General features: G+C 30.1%; 8 protein-coding genes across 9 annotated transcripts; 4 read left to right on the plus strand and 4 right to left on the minus strand.

The window, feature by feature from the left end:
• Positions 1-400: 400 nt before the first annotated feature.
• On the minus strand, positions 401-2,092 carry OCT59_010912 (uncharacterized protein). The gene is made up of 7 exons (XM_066136175.1): positions 1,930-2,092; positions 1,799-1,839; positions 1,602-1,732; positions 1,433-1,499; positions 1,061-1,352; positions 570-950; positions 401-499 (listed from the first exon to the last, which is right to left on the minus strand). Exons 1-7 carry the CDS (start codon positions 2,050-2,052, stop codon positions 434-436), a joined length of 1,101 nt encoding a protein of 366 aa, XP_066000828.1. The 5' UTR covers positions 2,053-2,092; the 3' UTR covers positions 401-433.
• A 104-nt stretch (positions 2,093-2,196) lies between these two features.
• On the plus strand, positions 2,197-3,335 carry OCT59_010913 (60S ribosomal protein eL32). Its single transcript, XM_025311716.2, has 3 exons — positions 2,197-2,288; positions 2,540-2,634; positions 2,715-3,335. Exons 2-3 carry the CDS (start codon positions 2,545-2,547, stop codon positions 3,024-3,026), a joined length of 402 nt encoding a protein of 133 aa, XP_025168918.1. The 5' UTR covers positions 2,197-2,288; positions 2,540-2,544; the 3' UTR covers positions 3,027-3,335.
• On the minus strand, positions 3,091-3,869 carry OCT59_010914 (uncharacterized protein). Its single transcript, XM_025321415.2, has 3 exons — positions 3,685-3,869; positions 3,562-3,602; positions 3,091-3,482 (listed from the first exon to the last, which is right to left on the minus strand). Exons 1-3 carry the CDS (start codon positions 3,773-3,775, stop codon positions 3,408-3,410), a joined length of 207 nt encoding a protein of 68 aa, XP_025168917.1. The 5' UTR covers positions 3,776-3,869; the 3' UTR covers positions 3,091-3,407.
• Positions 3,870-3,897: 28 nt separating this feature from the next.
• Positions 3,898-6,042, minus strand: OCT59_010915 (uncharacterized protein). Its single transcript, XM_066136176.1, has 5 exons — positions 5,654-6,042; positions 5,047-5,283; positions 4,887-4,979; positions 4,683-4,822; positions 3,898-4,607 (listed from the first exon to the last, which is right to left on the minus strand). The coding sequence occupies exons 2-5, from the start codon at positions 5,194-5,196 to the stop codon at positions 4,442-4,444; spliced, it is 549 nt and encodes a 182-aa protein (XP_066000829.1). The 5' UTR covers positions 5,197-5,283; positions 5,654-6,042; the 3' UTR covers positions 3,898-4,441.
• A 588-nt stretch (positions 6,043-6,630) lies between these two features.
• OCT59_010916 (uncharacterized protein) lies at positions 6,631-8,002 on the plus strand. The gene is made up of 6 exons (XM_066136177.1): positions 6,631-6,920; positions 7,000-7,101; positions 7,189-7,241; positions 7,310-7,469; positions 7,553-7,631; positions 7,695-8,002. Exons 1-6 carry the CDS (start codon positions 6,911-6,913, stop codon positions 7,951-7,953), a joined length of 663 nt encoding a protein of 220 aa, XP_066000830.1. The 5' UTR covers positions 6,631-6,910; the 3' UTR covers positions 7,954-8,002.
• A 499-nt stretch (positions 8,003-8,501) lies between these two features.
• On the plus strand, positions 8,502-10,944 carry OCT59_010917. 2 transcript variants are annotated; one of them, XM_066136178.1, is made up of 7 exons: positions 8,541-8,565; positions 8,792-8,834; positions 8,902-9,001; positions 9,096-9,127; positions 9,217-9,412; positions 9,504-10,493; positions 10,580-10,944. In XM_066136178.1, exons 3-7 carry the CDS (start codon positions 8,906-8,908, stop codon positions 10,643-10,645), a joined length of 1,380 nt encoding a protein of 459 aa, XP_066000831.1. In that variant the 5' UTR covers positions 8,541-8,565; positions 8,792-8,834; positions 8,902-8,905; the 3' UTR covers positions 10,646-10,944. The 2 variants fall into 2 exon arrangements, with proteins under 2 accessions (XP_025168914.1, XP_066000831.1); XM_025321412.2 differs by lacking the exon at positions 8,792-8,834 and having other exon boundaries at positions 8,502-8,565.
• Positions 10,945-11,607: 663 nt separating this feature from the next.
• Positions 11,608-12,746, minus strand: OCT59_010918 (uncharacterized protein). The gene is made up of 5 exons (XM_025321411.2): positions 12,572-12,746; positions 12,336-12,500; positions 12,178-12,267; positions 11,980-12,088; positions 11,608-11,899 (listed from the first exon to the last, which is right to left on the minus strand). Exons 1-5 carry the CDS (start codon positions 12,740-12,742, stop codon positions 11,721-11,723), a joined length of 714 nt encoding a protein of 237 aa, XP_025168913.1. The 5' UTR covers positions 12,743-12,746; the 3' UTR covers positions 11,608-11,720.
• Positions 12,747-12,865: 119 nt separating this feature from the next.
• Positions 12,866-15,052, plus strand: OCT59_010919 (uncharacterized protein). The gene is made up of 9 exons (XM_025321410.2): positions 12,866-13,106; positions 13,178-13,243; positions 13,330-13,544; positions 13,626-13,734; positions 13,801-13,853; positions 13,916-13,984; positions 14,051-14,189; positions 14,257-14,474; positions 14,544-15,052. Exons 1-9 carry the CDS (start codon positions 12,908-12,910, stop codon positions 14,970-14,972), a joined length of 1,497 nt encoding a protein of 498 aa, XP_025168912.1. The 5' UTR covers positions 12,866-12,907; the 3' UTR covers positions 14,973-15,052.
• The last annotated feature ends 42 nt before the right edge of the window (positions 15,053-15,094 follow it).

Consider the following 15,094-nt stretch of genomic DNA (forward strand, 5'->3'; position numbering starts at 1 on the left):
TTCATTTGGTACATTGAATGTAGTAAAGGAAATGGGTTTTTATTTTATTTTACTTTTTACTTTTTTTTTTTTTCTTGTTCTTTTCCTTCACCTTTTGTCTTTGGTATATTTACGTCTTGAAAGATTTTTATTTGATTTGAATAAAAAGTGAAGAATTGTGTCTTTCAGAATAAAGAATTATTTTGCAAGTGAAAACAAAAATTTATTGAATCAAATCGTATGTTAAACTTTTATTTATTATATAAATTTTTTAATCAGAAAAATAAATAAATAAATAAATAAAATAAATAAATAAAATAAATAAATAATAAAAAAAAGTAAAAAAAAAGTAAACATATTAATTAAATAATAACTACAATTAAGAGAAAAAATAAATAAAATACGGGTTAAAGCAAAATTTAAATAATATAAAATTATAATTTATTTTATATAATTATAACATATTTTGTGCTTTGACCACATAATTCTCGTAGAGAATGTCCATAAAAGATGGGTCAGACTTTATATATATTAAAGTTAGTAAGTCGATTAGCTAGTAATAAGAAACTTCAATTTTATTGATGACGCACCTGAATTAATCGTAAGTATTGTTCTGTAAATTCTGATTTAGTCAATATTCTTTTATGGTTGATTCCTTCAAGAGCTGTGAGAGAAGAGATAGAAGCGTCCACCGCTTGTTTTCGTAACAACTGAGGATTTTCCATCCCAAATGAGGCATTTGAAGTTGTAATGTGTTCTTGAATAATTGAAGGTGTATTTATATTTCGACTTTGGAATAATTTGTTGTTAGGTCTAGTGTCATTGACGGATAATGACCTCTGTGGTGGTGTATGTGAGTTAAAAGGATAATTATTTGGAGAAGCAGTAGCTGTATTACTTGGACGAAGCATGTCTAAAAGCATCTTTCCATCTAAAAGGGTATGATTATTACTAGATGTAACGGGTGGATTCTATTATAATATAGGAAAAAAAATGGAAATTTTGTGATATCAGTTATTCATAAATCAATACTTTCAAAACTAATAACATTTTTTCAAAGGTTAAATTTAAGTATATTTACTACAGGAAGTGGATCAATACTAGATGCTTTTTGGAATAATTCTCCTAATATGTCTTTTTTCGGAGTTTCATATTGTAGAGTATCATGATAAGCAGGAGTTGAACTTCTACTGTTATTAGAAGTGGTAGGTTGGTTAATTTCTGCTTGTTGGAGAAGGTCCCCGATTTGAATTGGCCTTCCATAAAGACTCGAAGATGTTCCTTTGGATGAGGTCGGAGTGTTTGAGGAGTAGTAAGGTGGTTGTAAAGTTAATTGTGGTGGTGTAACAGCAGTTTTTGAAGATTCGCGACATCTAAATCCCAAATAAAAAATAAATAATAAGTTTTATATTTCTTTACGTAATCAAAAATAATAAATTAACAATTTACTTACTCCAACAAAGTTTTTCCTATTCGTTCCCGATCCTTTGTTTCAAATACCCAAATGCCATGGATATTATCTACTATCCAAAGCAATACTCAATTACCATAATCCGGCTACTATTTGTGGGTTCTTCACATAACAAAATATTGGCGAACTTCAAAAAAGTCATCAACGATACCATCGTCTGTAGTACGATATATAATATATTCGTCTTTGAATTCTAGCTCCATACCGTCTGTCAATGGTGCCATGAAGTTATCGATACCTAACCGATTCATCACTATAAATCCATACACAGGTTGTACACATCTATTTGAATAAAATAATTAATTTTTTTATATCAATAAAGGTAAAGAAACATAGTCAAAGACATACCTTTTGAACACGAACAATGTTCCCTCTACGCCCTTCTTTGTCTATGAAAACAAAAATACATTACCATAATTACTATGCTTCAAAATACTTCGACGCGCGTCTAATTCATAACGTGTAAAATTCAAGCATACCCAAGCACCTTGGTCAAATTTGTATACAACAACATAACTTGAACTATCAATTATTTCAACAATATTTTGGTCATGGCGACGCAAAACGTTCAAGTTGACAGCTTTCCTTGCAGTCGGATCCATAAAGTGATAAATAACCTTTAAGATGAAAACCAAAAGTTTCAAGTAATTTCATTTTCGAATTGTTTCGATGTTACAAAATTGGATTATCACATGATTAGTCTCACAAGCCACAAAAAAAAAATTTTTTCCACACAGGCCGGAATTATGATCAGATTTATTGACGTAAATCAAGTATAAAAATATTTCCTAATTTTTTTTTTGTTTCCTCCTCTTTGATTTTCCATCCGTTTTTCTAGGTGGGTTGTTTTACATTTTAAAGAATTAATATAATTAGTCACATGAAATTATTTTTTTTTTTTGGAAGTTTTTCATTTACTTCTGTTTAAGACAATAAATATAGAATTGAGAATTGTCAAATATTTGGTTAAAGTTTACTATTTCAATCTTATATAACTTCTGATTGATTGATTATTATTAAATCAATGAAAAAAAATTATGTAGAATAAAGTTTGAATATTTTAAAAATTTTTTTCTTTTCTCTTTATAGCAAAAATGGTTAATCCTGTTAAGAAAGTCAAGATTGTCAAGAAACGCATTAAGCCTTTTATTAGGCATCAATCAGATCGATACAAATCTGTAAAGGTAAATTTTATAAAAGATTGTTTTTAAAATTTATTAAAGAATCTTTATTCACGTTTTTTTTTTAATTATGATGAAAATAGGAAGCATGGAGAAAACCTAAGGGTATTGACAATCGAGTTCGACGTAGATTTAAAGGTCAATTTCTAATGCCAAAAATTGGCTATGGTTCAAACAAGAAAACTCGCCATTTAATGCCTAATGGATTTAAAAAATTTCTTGTATCTAATACTAGAGAATTAGAATTATTACTTATGCATAACAAAACATATGCTGCTGAAATTGCTCATAATGTTAGTTCAAGGAATAGAATTGCGATTATTGATAGGGCTCAGCAATTAAATATTAGAGTTACTAATGCTAAAGCTCGTGTTAGATCTCAGGAAGTTGATTAAAAATTATTACACGAGGAGATTAGTGGAATTTCTCTCTCAATATATATATATTTTTGATCTTTTTGATCTTTGACATTTCATTTTATTAACGTGCTTCTTTAAAATCTTCCTTCACCTGACTTTTTCATTGAATCTTGTATACCTTTTTTCAATCAATTGATCCGTGATAACAAAAAAATTTTTTATTAACAAGTTACAAAAAAAAATACTGCAAAGCATCGCTTTTTTATGATAAGAAAATCGGTAAATTGTAAAAATAATAATAATAAAAATGAGTGTAAATTTTATGCAACTTTCAAAAATTAAAAAATTTTTTTGAACTTTAGTTTCATGATTGTTTCTGCTAATTGTTTTCTATATATTACTATTATTGTTAACAAATCAATGATGAGCCTCAGAATGGTGCCCATTATGACCATTTTCATGACCATGATGTTCCCAAGGATGCCTTAAACCCTATATAGTTTTAAATGATTAATCATAGTTTCGTTCAACTTTCACGAGATATTAATGTTTTAATAAAATGTTCACAAACCAGAACTACGGGTAATTCTTTTTTACCACGATATAACATCCCTAAACAGCCCAAAGCAGAATATTTTATTTAAAATTATATATTTTAATCGAAAATCCTCAAGTCAAAAAAAGAATGCCTTACAGAATGCCATGCTACCGCCAAACAACTTGGATATAAATACATGTGCTCTTCCGGGCAGAGGAAAACCATGAGGACCTTTAGCACCTGCCATTATAATTTATTATAGTATTAAATGAATAACTAGTTTTGAATGCCGAGTTTGTTTTCAAATCTTTGAACTAGATTTGGATGTATCACAAAAGTTCAATTTGATACACGTGTCTAACCACTCTTATATTATATATAAAAAAATATTCCTTTATTAAATCACTACTATTTTTAGTAAAAAATAATAAATAAAAAAATAATATTAAAAATGCGATAATAACAGCAAAAATTTTACACGCGATTTTAGATATATCTTGTAATTCATTTTTTTTTTTTTTTTTTAACCATTATCAAAATGAACTACAAAACTAGGATAAAATATTCTTAATTCATAAGAACTTCTATAAAAATAACAAGGAATATAATAAAGAAATGAATGTAAAAGACTTTTATAGACAAGGGCGGTGGTATCAATAGATGAATTAGGTGATCGGGATAGGCAATAGAGGATATGTGATTGTAAGCAAAATGATGATAGAACACCACGAATTTTCTTCTTTCCCCGTCTAAATTTTTCCTTCCGACCGCCTTTCCGATCAGTATTAATATACTGGAATCTACTACTTATACAATTTTGTTTGGAACCCCAACCCGTTGTCAAATACAAAATACTAAAATCTTTAAAGAAAAAAGAAAAAAATTCAAATAATAATATGGAAGGATCATGGAGTCAACATATAACACATTTGGCAGACTTGGTTCTTCTTCTGTAATTTTCAATATACTTGAGTTGTCTGTTATTAATAGCACCTCTACGTCGTTGGCGAATAAATGCCACACTGTCGAGAGGGGACATACCAGACTCAATCAATGCAATCGCTACTAGTACAGGAGCACTAAGGGAAAAAAAGATCCAGTAGGGTTATAATGCTGTTTAACCATAAAAATTTGGAAATTTATACATTTCTTACCGTCCAAGTCCAGCTACACAATGGCAAGCGATTGCAGGCCTATCATCATCGTCATTGCAACAGAATCGAGTTTGAACAAGATCAAGCCATTCATTTACTATTTGGGATGGTGGAGCATCGCCATCACCAAACACCCAGTCCTAATAACGATTTAAATTAGTAAATCACTAATGTAAATAGGTAAATTTAATGAATTATATTTACATGAACTTTGATTCCACGAGCTAAAAGAGGATCGGTGTTATAAGTAGGATCGCAAACACGGACAACATCAGTTACGTTGTATCGTTCAAATTCCTAAAAAATGCTCAAGCATTAAGGGCAATGAAAATAAATTAATAATAACTATATTTTTCGTCTTTACCTGCATATACAAGCTTAGGTTATTGTTTGATGGAGCGTCTGCGATCAAGAAACGAAGATGATTGTACTCGATGAGTGTTGGAGGATTAATGGGTGACCGTTGTCCGGCTAAAATTGGGCCGGAACCTCGATTACTTCGCATTGCTGGCATGAGGCTGAAAATATTTCTTTTATTCTTTTGTAGTTTGGCTTTCTTTGAATGTTAAATCCGAAAATCGAGTGATATGTCTATGTAAATCTTGAATACGACCGAAGGTGATAAGTTGAATGAATCGTACTTCTTTTTCTCTGGATATAAGTAATCGTTCACATATTTCAATGAAGGATGGTAGATAAGCGAATGACTGTTTAACAATCTATTTATTACAAAATTAATAATTTAACAAAATTTGTTCTTCCTCGAATTCTCTGATTCATAGGAAATACCCAAAAGGAACCCTTATGCTTACTATGATTTTTTATATTATATATATTTATATATCGCTTGTCCAATTCGCCGTAGGCGACTTATAAAATGGGTAAAAACAAAAGCTTTGCACCGGCTTTGAAAATATAAAAAAGCTTGCAAGCAAAAAAAAAAATTTTTTTACTAGATGCAAATGACTCACCTCAAATAAAATAATAATATATTAACTCTATACAAGTTCAAGGGTAATTAAATAATCTACAGGTTAAAAAAGATGACAACCTAGGCGGGGAAGGAAAAAAACGCGACGACTAAGCAAGCGGCTGGCTCGAACGAAAAAGTTCTCAAAAGCTAGCCAGGGTCAAACATAGCAGTTGCAGAGGAAGCTGCGGGATTTCAACTTGGTGGCACAGATTGGGTAAAGACGAGAAGTTTGATCAGTATAGTTAAAAGGATAAAGAGTATCTATCCTAAATCTATGCTTGACAAATTCCCTAGTAGCTTTAGATTGAGAAGAAAAACTATTAACTAGATAAAAATTTTAGGGGAAATTCAGAAAAAAATCTGGTTTGTATTGAAGTAAAAAGAACCCACGGAAAAAAAAAATTTTTTTTTTTTGCATTAAAAATTTTTTTGTATTTACTTGTTTGCTCATTTTCATCACGGTCCATCATATTATATGATTGGTGGCGTTTGAGTAAAATCCGCATATGCTATTTTAAAAAGGAGTTGTTTAAAAATATTCTGATATCACACAACTGGCGTTCTTTACTGTGTTCTCAGCCCAGATTTCACTCATGTAACAACAAATGTTTCCTCAAATTACCAAAATTATCATTCATATCACAAAATGACTGGTTTAGATTTACAGTATCATTAACAATAGTCATAGTGACTACCAAAACAGCCCTATTATTGACCGTTTTATGCCGCTCGCTTTTTACATCAATATGAATATATATGATTGATAATCATAAAAAATACAATAGAATTGTGAAATACAATTATAAGATAAAAAAAATTCTTTTTGGAAAGATATTTAAAAATGATATCATAGATTTATAGATAAAGTTATAGAATAAAGAATAAAGAATATAAAAATATTTATACACTAGCCCATTTACCATTTCCTTTTGGGGTATTTTAAACGTGAACTAATAATTCTTAAAATGATGTGTCATTTTTTTTGTAGTGTTTGTTAAAAATTATATAAGAACGAGTCAATATTATCTAAATTACTCTTAATCAGGTCAGATGATTAAGTAATCCTTATATAGTAATGTATAATGGTCACACAAATTAAATTTTACGATTGGTCTTTATAAGTAAAAAATAATACTTTTCAGCAAAAAAAAAAAAAATGTCCAGACCGATTGACCTCGTCGTTGTGGGTCTTGGAAACCCAGAACCTGAATACGCTACAACACGTCATAATGGTTGTGTTTCAAGTATTCCTTGAATGTTTGCAAGTTAGTAATACTTATTTTTCAGTTAAGTCGACTAATTAATCGAATCTAACGTTTTTGGTCCACTTGCTTATTTCTTTAGCTGGATATATTTTTATTGACTATCTGGCAAATGCAATATCACTTGCTCAAGGACAAGCTGCTAGGGATCTTCCTAAATTTTATCGGCGATTAGATCTATCTGGTAAATTTTTTATTATACGCAGTTAATTTTGAATTTTCTATTTTAGGGAATTACTTAAAGATAATTAATATTCATTGATTGATATAGCTGATGTACGGGATACATTGTTTACCTCTACAAATGAAGACGGCTCCATCACAGTATGTGATTTGAAAAAAAAAAATAATGTAAAAAAAGTATCCTATTCTAATTGTTTTTTTATAAATAGAATTCGTTCAGAATTATTCTGATAAAACCATTGACGGCCATGAACGAGTCAGGCTATGCCGTGCAAAAAGTTTTACAACATTTTGGAGTTAATGACACTAAAAAACTTATAGTCGCGGCCGATGATTTAAATACTTTACCAGGAACATTAATGATTCAAAGTTTGTGATCTAAAATTTAATGTTATCGAATTGCTTATCGATCGTAATTCACAAAATTTACTTTATATCTTTAATATTAAAAGGTGGTGGTGATTTGTCAGCCATGAAAGGTCATAAGGGATTAGAAAACATTGTATCAGTAATTGGGACAGAATTTATTAGGTATAAATCAAAATTTGAAAGGATTTTAATATAATTAATAATATTAACATTTAAAAATTCTAGGTTTAGATTGGGTATTGGTCGGCCAATTTCAAAAACAACAGAAATATCACAATGGGTTTTAACCCCTTTTGAGAAAGGAAATCGTGAAATGGATCTCTTCGGTCATCTCCTTCATTTAACAACTCAAGCTTTATATGATTATAGTATTCATAAAGATTTGAAGAGAATTAAAAAGAAATTTGCCCATAATCAAAAGTTACCAAATAAATTAACAGAAATGAATAGTTTAGTGTTTCCTGTTGATACTCATGGATTTTAAATTCTTGTCGAATGATACTTGAATAAAGAGAAAAAATTTACTAATAGTATTTGTCAATGTGGAGATTATCAAATTGTTTATTATGACCATGGTAAACTTGTATTATTCGTTCTGCGCAAAAAGCTAAATTTTAAACGACCTTAACAGTTATATTTTAAAGTACTTCCTTTTTTAACAAATTAAGTAAACCAATTTTTTCTCCGGCCCAACTCCGATTTATCTTTTGGTGATCTTAATATGTATTTGGTTTGAATTTGTAATACAGAAGTATTTTTTTCTGCGCCTGACGTTGAACAATACTAGAAAAGAACCCTTTTTTCAAAATCATGACTAATATTTTGTCAATAGTTTTTACTTGTAACCGCAGTCTAATAATCCAATTGGATTTGTTGAACTCTATTAGAAAAAGTCCCTAATTGCGAAAAAAAAGGTCACAAAAAGGGTATTATTGATATTATAAGATCTCACTGATCCGACCAAAGATCTGAAATTTGGGGAGTTACTTAGGGTAGATATATATTAGGGTCGGCTTAGAATCTTTTATCTTCCTCCCCTCCCTACGACTCCTCACGAATTTTTTTTTTATTGATTTTATGCTTATACTTTTATAATGTAAGTAATAATTTTTGTTTCCATCCATATCTGAGAACAACCATCCGTTGAGTTGGTAACATTTTTATCACGAAAAATTTGAGAATGATTGATACAAAAAAAAAAAAATCTGGAAAAAAAAAATTTTTTTTTTATCTGGAAAAGTGATAGCTGCCGCAGTAAATAAATTTATAATTTATTAAGTTCATAGTTTTTTTTAAAAGAAGCTTTAACAACCTCTTAATAGTACTAACTACGAAATAGAACACTACGTTGCACTTACCGTAAAAGTAAATATTAATCTTTAGTTATTTGTTGTGCTCAACATTTTTTATACCTTCTGTTTTTCATCTCCAGTAAAATGGGTAAAGAAAAGACTCACGTTAACGTTGTCGTCATTGGTCACGTCGATTCTGGAAAGTCCACAACAACCGGACATCTTATCTACAAATGCGGGGTATGATTATTTGAACGTTTTTAAAATTTCCATTGATATTTAATTATTTGATCAAGAAATTTATCATATTCTACACGGTAAATTCTTATCGCAGGGTATTGATAAACGTACAATAGAGAAATTTGAGTAAGTATTTTTATTCAATCTTTTGGAATTTGTGACGAATCAATCCCTAAAAGAAAAAAATTTTTTTTTGTATGATTTACTTAATATAGAAAAGAAGCCGCAGAACTTGGAAAAGGTTCATTTAAATATGCTTGGGTTTTGGATAAACTAAAAGCCGAACGTGAACGTGGTATCACCATTGATATCGCTCTCTGGAAGTTCGAGACTCCAAAATATTATGTTACTGTCATTGATGCTCCAGGACATCGTGATTTTATCAAAAACATGATTACTGGTACCTCTCAGGTAAATGACATTTTTCATATCGATCACTAAGTTTTAAATTGTGTCCATTACATTAACATACATTACCTTTCCCAAACTATAATCAAATTAGGCTGATTGTGCTATTTTGATCATTGCCGCCGGTACTGGTGAATTTGAAGCTGGTATCTCCAAAGACGGTCAAACTCGTGAACATGCTCTTTTGGCATATACTCTTGGTGTAAAACAACTTATTGTCGCCGTAAACAAGATGGACACAACCAATTGGTCGGAAGAACGTTTTAATGAAATTGTCAAAGAAGTATCAGGCTTTATTAAACGTGTTGGATATAATCCAAAGACTGTTGCTTTCGTCCCAATATCCGGCTGGCACGGTGATAACATGTTGGAAGAATCTTCAAATATGACCTGGTTCAAAGGATGGGAAAAAGAAATTAAAGGTGGTGCCAAAGTTAAGGGCAAAACGCTTTTGGAAGCCATTGACTCAATTGAACCTCCATCTCGACCTACCGATAAACCCCTTCGTCTTCCACTTCAAGACGTCTACAAGATTGGCGGTATTGGTACCGTGCCAGTAGGTCGTGTTGAAACCGGTATTATTAAGGCCGGTATGGTTGTAACCTTCGCCCCTGTTGGTCTCACCACTGAAGTAAAATCAGTTGAAATGCACCACGAACAATTAGTTGAAGGTGTACCTGGGGACAATGTCGGTTTTAATGTCAAGAACGTATCAGTCAAAGAAATTCGTCGAGGTTACGTCTGCTCCGATTCCAAGAATGACCCAGCCAAGGAAGCTGCTTCCTTCCAAGCTCAAGTTATCGTTCTTAACCATCCTGGTCAAATCGGTGCTGGTTATGCCCCTGTATTGGATTGCCATACCGCTCATATTGCTTGTAAATTCGCTGAATTGCAAGAAAAAATTGATCGTCGTTCCGGCAAAAAACTTGAAGACAATCCCAAATTTGTTAAGTCTGGAGATGCCGCTATCGTTAAAATGATTCCATCCAAACCGATGTGTGTTGAGGCTTTCTCTGATTATCCTCCTTTAGGTCGTTTCGCTGTAAGAGATATGAGACAGACTGTCGCTGTTGGTGTTATCAAGGTTTGTATTAAAAAAAATTTAAGTTATGTTTGCAAAAACATTTCAAAACATTGTTAATCAAAATATTTCATTTTATTTATTAATAGTCCGTCGAGAAAGTTGATAAGTCAGGAAAGACTACTAAGGCAGCCATTAAAGCATCTAAGAAGTAAAATAAAAGATGAAAAAAAAATTCCCGCTTCATCTTTAATGACCATTATATGACTCTTATATTGTAAAAATTTCCCCAACCAAAAAATCGTAAGGAGTTGTTTTAAAACTAATAAAATGGGTTTTCATATTAATATAAATACAAAAAAAAAACCTAGTGTAATTATTGCTTATTGACTTGTAACAAACAAAATAAAAAAAAAGCAATAGAATAAAAGTAATTGTGTCAATTTATTATACTTTTTTCAATTGATATCTTTATAAATAAATAAAATATTGGTTATTTAAATTTTATTTGTATAATCTTGCTCAAGGTGCTCAAGGTTATGATTTTAAATAATTATCTTAGTAAGTTAGTATATTCGAAGAAATGAATTTAAAGTTTCTGAGCCGTTGATAGCATTTTCTTTAATCTCTTTATGCTCCTCCATCCTTGTTCACATACTGAAAACCAATGTATTCACTCCTTTCACTCCCATCGTATAAAAAAAAGCTCTGTCAAAAATCCTACTTATAAATTCTCTTACAGACAAAGTTGTTTCATTTTCTCCATAAAATTTGGTACCCCAATTTTCATTATTAAAAATTTGTGCCAATTTAAATGACGCGTCTGGTCCTCGAAATATACATTTGTAGGCTTGAGTTTTATTAGAGTAGTAATGAATGTGTCCATTAAAGGTGGAAAAAAATTGACTCTCAGTGCAGGCCAAACTTTTTCCATTTTATTCGCACATATATAGTATTCATAGGAAAAAATCTTGCGTCGAAGATTGCTAGAAACTTAAATAACGAGATATCAATCATATGAACTACGCGTTGATTAAATAAAAATATGATTACGCGTTTATTAAATTTTAATTCTCAATATATATATATTTCTCTATGCATCTCTGTTTATTCATTATTCCAAAAATTTATAATAAATAATAAATAATAACAACAAAAACATTTCCTTAAAGTATTAAAGTAGTAAAGTAGTAAAACATCGAAATTATGGAATTATATCTGTAGATCTACAATATAGTCCGTCGATCATCATGTGCTATTTTTAAATAATTTACGCGAATCGCATTATTTCTATTCACGTTTTTCTCGGTTTAATTCCCCTCTATTTATTTGTGCGACTTCTATTAATTTTTGCAAAGATGAATAAAACATTGGAACACATATAAAATAACCAATTCCTAAAATTAACGCCAACATTAGAATTAATTTGAACGCAACGCGCGGAACTCCATAAGTTAAAGTTTCCAGTACTGTAAAGAAGTATGAATTCAATATAAATTTTTATGTAATATTAAGATATAAAAAGCCCAAAAGTTAGACAATTAATTACCGATATTATATATTATTGGACGAAATTCTCTTCCTGGAATATTGGACACTCCTTCGTATTTAGCGCTCACGCGGAGCAATTTTTTTGTAGTAATAATTTGTTGAGAATTCTTACGAAGGACGAGTAAAGTAATTATTAATAATTTATATAAAAACTACTATAATTACTATAATAAATTAATTATATGATGTCACTTACCGACTGAGTAATTTCCAAATTTTGTCTCTTTTTAAAAATATTTAATGCTTCCTCGAAACCCATTATTTCCAACACGAACGTTGTTGGCGACTTTAATATTAATTATTTATCAATAAACTTTCGTTTACAATGCTTATCATGAATACAAATCGGCTTACCGTCGCTGCATAAGATACTCTTGTTTCATATGTATTTCCTTCTTCTAAACCATCAAGAATATACCATTTTTCTTTTTGTCCTGTCTTATTTTGGGTAATTTCGTCAGCATTAATGAAAGGTACTATTCGTTCATAACGTTGGATAGTATACGGAGGCGTTAGAGTCTTTAAAGTGAGAATTTAAAGATATTTTATTATTAATTCCTTACATTATTAAATTATATAAAAAGACCCACCACTAAACCTTCTTGTTCACTCCATTCTAAAATTTCTGCGTAAAAATTTTCAGAAATCTTTACAACGTTAGAAGTAAAAACTTCTTTTTCAATATTTGCTTTAGTTTGTTTAATAAGCCACAGATAAAATATAAAGAACGCGATAAACGTGTTTTTGAATAAAAATTTCATTTTCACGAAAAGTTAATACTCCTGTTGCTCCGCAGCGATGTTTAATTAACTTCAAATACCAGTTTTGGAACTTTGCATTATTTGTGGTGCATTAAATGTGACAGTGTCGTCCGCAGCAATGAAGATAATCACTTAGCTATCTTTTGATTCGAATTATCTATTTAAATGTCAAATTCGCCTCCACCACCGATATTTGATGATATAACTTCGACAATTGGTAACACACCAATAGTTCGAATAAACTCAATATCAATATTAGCTCCTTCGTTTGAATTATCAAACATTGAATTATTGGCTAAATTAGAATATTTAAACCCATTATCTGGAAGTATTAAAGATAGAGTTGCTAAAAGGATATTAGAAGGTATATTCATTTTTAATAATATTCAACATATTAGAATCTATCAAATAAATGATTTTTTTTTTCTTTGTAAGATGTCGAAAAGGAAAATAAAGTTAAAGCTGGTACAACTTTATTAATACCTACGAGCGGAAATTTGGGTATGTTAATTATATTGATAGCACTTGAGTTACTATTTACCTGATTGAGTTGATAAATATTTATGATTAAAATTAATTAAAAATAGGTGTTAGTATTGCAATGTTAGCTCATAAAAAGGGTTACAAAACGATAGTTCTTGTACCAGAACGTACAACAATAGATCGAATTCATGTTTTAAAAGCATTGGGTACCGAAATTATAAGAACACAAAGTGAAGTTCATCATGATGCTCCCGAAAGTAATTTTAGTTTAGCTAAAAAATTATCAGGTGAAATTACAAATTCAATTGTAGTTGACGAGGTAAATTATAACAAAATACCTTTTCTTTTCTTTCTTTTTTTTTGAAGAAAATTTTAACTTGATGGAGTAATTTTTTTTTAGTTAAATAGTCAAAGTAATTTTAATGTACATTTTGAAGAAACTGCCGAAGAAATTTATACTCAAGTTGAAGGAAAATTAGATGTGCTTGTAGTTGGTGTGGAATCAGGAGGTATATAAATGTTTAATTTATTTCCTGCATAAAAATTATATATTAAAGAAAAAAGGCTATTTTTAGCTACTATTACTGGGCTTGCGAAGAATCTTAAATCTCGCATATCTGGATTGAAGGTACATTTCATGAATATTAGGAAGCTATAGGAAATCTATTTATTTTATCATCACGCGAACAGGTAATTGCCGTCGAGCCTCAACATTCAAGAATACAAGATAATATACCTATTAATCCATCATCAATAAAGGTAATTATCAATTAAGAGTTCAACAAGATACAACTTTTTTTACAAATTATCTTGCGTTCTTATTAGGAACGGAAGGTTGAAGATATTGGAAACGATTTTACGCCACCTCTGCTGGATAAATCTTTGATTGACCATTGGATTAAAGTTAATGATCAAGAATCTTTTTCCATGTCAAGAAAATTAATTAAAAATGGATTATTAGCAGGTACATACAAAAGGAATTTTTTTTTAAAAACTTTTACAATGAGGCCGTATAAATTTCATTATGATAGGACCTTCTTCTGGAACTGTTGTGAGTGCTGCTTTATCATATGTAAAACATCGATCTACGGTACACGAGGATTCGACGCGGATTCTTTGCGTATTGAATGATACTGCGCGAAATTATGGTACTACTTTATTATCCGATGAATGGCTTTTAGAAAATGATTTGATGGACGGTGAGATGGTTAGGAAACTCAAGTATCAAAAAATCGAAAAATATAGAGCTGTATGTAAAAAAAATTTTGATATTTATTAGCTAAATTTTCAAAGTTAAATAATCTCCTTTTTTTTTAAGGCAAGTGTAGAAGATTTACAACTTCCAGCTGCAGTGACAATTTCACCAAATGCAACAATATCACAGGCAATTGAATTAATGTTAGATAGAGAATATTCACAATTACCGGTGATTGATTCTCATAAAAAATTAATTGGCTATGTTTCCTTAACATCATTACAAAGTCATTTGGAAGTAGGAGGAGCAACATTAAAAGAACCAATATCTAAATGGATGTTTTCATTCGGTGGAAATAAAAGTGGTAATTCTAAAAGAAAACGTTATCAGTTAATTACACCCGATACTCCTTTATCCGAATTAGCTAAATTTTTTGAAAAACATAGTTTTGCTGTTGTGACTGATTCTGAAAGAAAATGGTGTTTAGGTGTTGCTACAAAATATGACTTAATTAACTTCTTAAATCATAGAAATTCTAGTGCTTTCTCTTAATTGTCGTATCATATCCAAAGATATTTTTAAAATAAATACATTTTTATGTTAGTAACGTGACCGATTTTTTATTGGTCGATAAAAATGATCGTAAAAATTTATTTACGTACCTAATTTGAAAT

Source organism: Rhizophagus irregularis, chromosome 19 (genome assembly GCF_026210795.1).
Source record: "Rhizophagus irregularis chromosome 19, complete sequence".
NCBI classification, from domain to species: domain Eukaryota; kingdom Fungi; phylum Glomeromycota; class Glomeromycetes; order Glomerales; family Glomeraceae; genus Rhizophagus; species Rhizophagus irregularis.

Coding starts and splice junctions, on each gene's coding strand:
- OCT59_010912 (XM_066136175.1), bottom strand. CDS start 2,052: ATGGATCCGACTGCAAGGAAAGCTGTCAACTTGAACGTTTTGCGTCGC. Junction 1,840..1,929: donor AATTTGACCAAGGTGCTTGG/GTATGCTTGAAT, acceptor TTGTTTTCATAG/ACAAAGAAGGGCGTAGAGGG. Junction 951..1,060: donor GTATTGATCCACTTCCTGTA/GTAAATATACTT, acceptor ATATTATAATAG/AATCCACCCGTTACATCTAG.
- OCT59_010913 (XM_025311716.2), top strand. CDS start 2,545: ATGGTTAATCCTGTTAAGAAAGTCAAGATTGTCAAGAAACGCATTAAG. Junction 2,635..2,714: donor ATCGATACAAATCTGTAAAG/GTAAATTTTATA, acceptor TGATGAAAATAG/GAAGCATGGAGAAAACCTAA.
- OCT59_010914 (XM_025321415.2), bottom strand. CDS start 3,775: ATGGCAGGTGCTAAAGGTCCTCATGGTTTTCCTCTGCCCGGAAGAGCA. Junction 3,603..3,684: donor TGGCGGTAGCATGGCATTCT/GTAAGGCATTCT, acceptor TGGGCTGTTTAG/GGATGTTATATCGTGGTAAA. Junction 3,483..3,561: donor AAGAATTACCCGTAGTTCTG/GTTTGTGAACAT, acceptor AAAACTATATAG/GGTTTAAGGCATCCTTGGGA.
- OCT59_010915 (XM_066136176.1), bottom strand. CDS start 5,196: ATGCCAGCAATGCGAAGTAATCGAGGTTCCGGCCCAATTTTAGCCGGA. Junction 4,823..4,886: donor CTCGTGGAATCAAAGTTCAT/GTAAATATAATT, acceptor AATCGTTATTAG/GACTGGGTGTTTGGTGATGG. Junction 4,608..4,682: donor TGTGTAGCTGGACTTGGACG/GTAAGAAATGTA, acceptor TTTTTCCCTTAG/TGCTCCTGTACTAGTAGCGA.
- OCT59_010916 (XM_066136177.1), top strand. Junction 7,102..7,188: donor TCGGCGATTAGATCTATCTG/GTAAATTTTTTA, acceptor TGATTGATATAG/CTGATGTACGGGATACATTG. Junction 7,242..7,309: donor ATGAAGACGGCTCCATCACA/GTATGTGATTTG, acceptor TTTTATAAATAG/AATTCGTTCAGAATTATTCT.
- OCT59_010917 (XM_025321412.2), top strand. CDS start 8,906: ATGGGTAAAGAAAAGACTCACGTTAACGTTGTCGTCATTGGTCACGTC. Junction 9,002..9,095: donor ATCTTATCTACAAATGCGGG/GTATGATTATTT, acceptor TTCTTATCGCAG/GGTATTGATAAACGTACAAT. Junction 9,128..9,216: donor CGTACAATAGAGAAATTTGA/GTAAGTATTTTT, acceptor TACTTAATATAG/AAAAGAAGCCGCAGAACTTG.
- OCT59_010918 (XM_025321411.2), bottom strand. CDS start 12,742: ATGAAATTTTTATTCAAAAACACGTTTATCGCGTTCTTTATATTTTAT. Junction 12,089..12,177: donor ATTTGGAAATTACTCAGTCG/GTAAGTGACATC, acceptor GTCCTTCGTAAG/AATTCTCAACAAATTATTAC. Junction 11,900..11,979: donor TCCAATAATATATAATATCG/GTAATTAATTGT, acceptor ACTTCTTTACAG/TACTGGAAACTTTAACTTAT.
- OCT59_010919 (XM_025321410.2), top strand. CDS start 12,908: ATGTCAAATTCGCCTCCACCACCGATATTTGATGATATAACTTCGACA. Junction 13,854..13,915: donor CTCGCATATCTGGATTGAAG/GTACATTTCATG, acceptor TCACGCGAACAG/GTAATTGCCGTCGAGCCTCA. Junction 14,475..14,543: donor AAATCGAAAAATATAGAGCT/GTATGTAAAAAA, acceptor TTTTTTTTTAAG/GCAAGTGTAGAAGATTTACA.